The sequence below is a fragment of the Argentina silus genome, assembly GCF_951799395.1.
Source record: "Argentina silus genome assembly, chromosome: 5".
In the NCBI taxonomy this organism is placed as follows: Eukaryota; Metazoa; Chordata; class Actinopteri; order Argentiniformes; family Argentinidae; genus Argentina; species Argentina silus.
The window spans coordinates 5,535,440-5,537,939 of record NC_139659.1 but is presented as its reverse complement, the minus strand read 5'-3'; the positions used below and the strand labels follow the sequence as shown (position 1 = coordinate 5,537,939).

At 45.0% G+C, this 2,500-nt stretch overlaps 1 protein-coding gene across 4 annotated transcripts in view; it reads left to right on the top strand.

The window, feature by feature from the left end:
- rgs3a (regulator of G protein signaling 3a) overlaps positions 1–2,500 on the top strand; it is a gene marked incomplete at its 5' end in the record, with an annotated part of 105,738 nt that overhangs the window by 65,948 nt on the left and 37,290 nt on the right. For all 4 annotated transcript variants that reach the window (XM_083669903.1, XM_083669904.1, XM_083669905.1 and 1 more), the window contains one exon: positions 2,321–2,500. This exon is cut by the window's right edge and continues 735 nt beyond it. In XM_083669903.1, coding sequence (XP_083526029.1) covers positions 2,321–2,500 — 180 coding nt within the window. The remainder of the gene's footprint in view (positions 1–2,320) is intronic.

The following is a 2,500-nucleotide window of genomic DNA, read 5'->3' as shown; positions in this document are numbered from 1 at the left end:
GGCTGAGTAGAAGGGAGGGAGGGAGGGAGGGAGGGAGGAAGGGGGAGAATTTGTATTCTTAAAAAAACCTTTATTGGCACAATTCACCACAAAAAGACACTAGCACAAAACAAAAGGCAATGGACAATAAGAGAAAGAGAGAGAGAGAGAGAGAGTAGAGAGAGAGAGAGATTTTTATCAAATTCAATCTGTCTGCTGTCGTTGTTGTCATTTATTGAGACAGATTCAAGCTTATCTTATTTAAGCAAAGCAAATGTAATTTTCTTATTAAATAAAACTCAGTGGTGTATTTTACTGTTGAAACTTACGTCCATGTTGGTTAAACTGAAGAACTCAAAATACTTTTAAATCCAATCTTATTACACATATTAGATAGATTACGGTAGAGACCATGAGGGAGGGGAAAGAGAGGGATGGATTGAGACAGAGAGATAAAGAGAATGAAAGAGCATGCAAACATTTTTGAGAAAAAAAGAGGTGTCCTCTGTCGTCCCCCCTGTTTTTCTCATTGGGTCTGATGCTACTTATGAAAGTCAATTCAGTCTAAAAATACCTACCATGTCATCAGGAACCTTTACCTTGGGGCTTAGTGCTGAGGGGGGGGCTGTTTAGAGTGGGGCACAGGGAGGTTAAGAGTTGAAGAATGATAGGTCCTGTGTGAGCGTGGTCTGTGTACGTATATGGACAGCAGTTGTCTTGTGACTGTGCGGTTTTTTGACTGGAGCAAATTTCACATCAGTACAATGAGGCCCCTTCACAAGGAATGGGTGGTTATATTACAGATACAGATTGGATTTAGGTCAGAACTTTGACTTGGCCAATCCAAAACACAAATCTTCTTTCTCCCGAGCCATTCATGGGTAGATTTGCTTGAATGCTTCGGGTCGTTGAAAACCTCTTCTCTCTCATCTGGCTCTGGTTAGCTGAGATATGGGCAATAACACTCGTCTCACAGGTTCTGTCTCCTCTTTCTCTCTATCTCTCTCTCTCTCTCTCGATTAGGGGCTGGGGTTACGGTTAGGGGCTGTCACTGGTTGTCACTGTTGTAATGGAATGTGGGATGGAATTCACTGATGATGTGTGTGTGTGCGTCCAGACAGGAAGACAGAAGATCAGGAATGTGTCTGAATAAGCAGAGCAGTAGGAAGATCTAGTGTGTTTGCATGCTTGTGTGTGTGTGAGACAAGAGGTCAGATGGGTATCAGTACCATTACTATGCACACACACGCACACACACACACACACACACACACACACACACACACACACACACACACACACACACACACACACACACACACACACACACACACACACTCACTCACTCACTCTCCTGCGTCCATACCTGCCCAGTGGGATTAGCAGAGAATATGTTATTCATTGAGTGTCATTCCTTAATGTGTGGATGCATTCTTCACATATGGCCTTTAGACGTGTTTCTTGTCTGAAGTCAACAAGCCTCCACACACACTCAGGATAGCAGCATCTGTCCTCTTCCCAGGGGTTGTTTGTATGGAGCTGTCTCCCTCTCAGGCACGGAACACACTAACAAGAAAATAGGATGAGCATTGATTTGTGTCAATAACAGGTCAGGTGACAGTGGCAGCTCAGAATGAGCCTGGTCTGTGTGAGTGTGTGTGTGTGTGTGTGTGTGTGTGTGTGTGTGTGTGTGTCTTTGTCTTTGTCTTTGTCTTTGTCCCTATCGATCCGATCAAATGGCAATTCTGTAATTCTCTGTACTCGGGGCTCTCGGTGGGATATGGAGTGACTCTTTAATAGGCTTTTGGTGACATTGTACATTTCAGCAGGAGTGTGTGCGTGTCTGGCTGCTTTTTGACAGTGTTTGTATTCATTCACGTATGGATGTGTTTAACAGTGTCCTTGAGAGGGGCCAGATACAACTAACAACACTGACTTACACTGACTTGGTTTAGTCTACAGCACAGAGCACCATAAAGCCTTCACTCCTCTGCTACCGTAGTGTTGTGTGAGGATGTTTATTAAGTGTGTCTCTCCTGCTACCTCGCCTTCTTAGCCTCATTGTCCATTTTTTCAGGGTAAAAACCTCCCCAGATAAAGTACTGTTTGAACGTGGACACTCTGGGAGAGTAATCATAATCATCATTATTTCTTTATATACTGTTAGATACTTTATTTGAAATTCTGGTGACAGTATTAAATCCCTGGAGATGAATCGCTCCCTATTTGGAGATGCATGAAATTAGGGTCAGCGTTTCAATCATTTCATTGAGTAGGAACAAAAAACAGTAAAAAAAATAAATGCTAATGCGTATCCTTGTGTGTTGTGTGTCCCTGCCAGATGCTGGAGCCCAAGGTGGACGTCCCTCCGTGTGAGCTGGCAGGAGGGCTGCTTCCTCGGAGGTCTGAGGAGGACCACCTTTGCTACCCCTCCAGCCCCTCTGAGCCCCCCACGCTGGGCAGCCCCCACCCCTCGGAGCTCCTCACCCCCCTGGAGGAGGTCTGCACCCCCTTGGGGGAG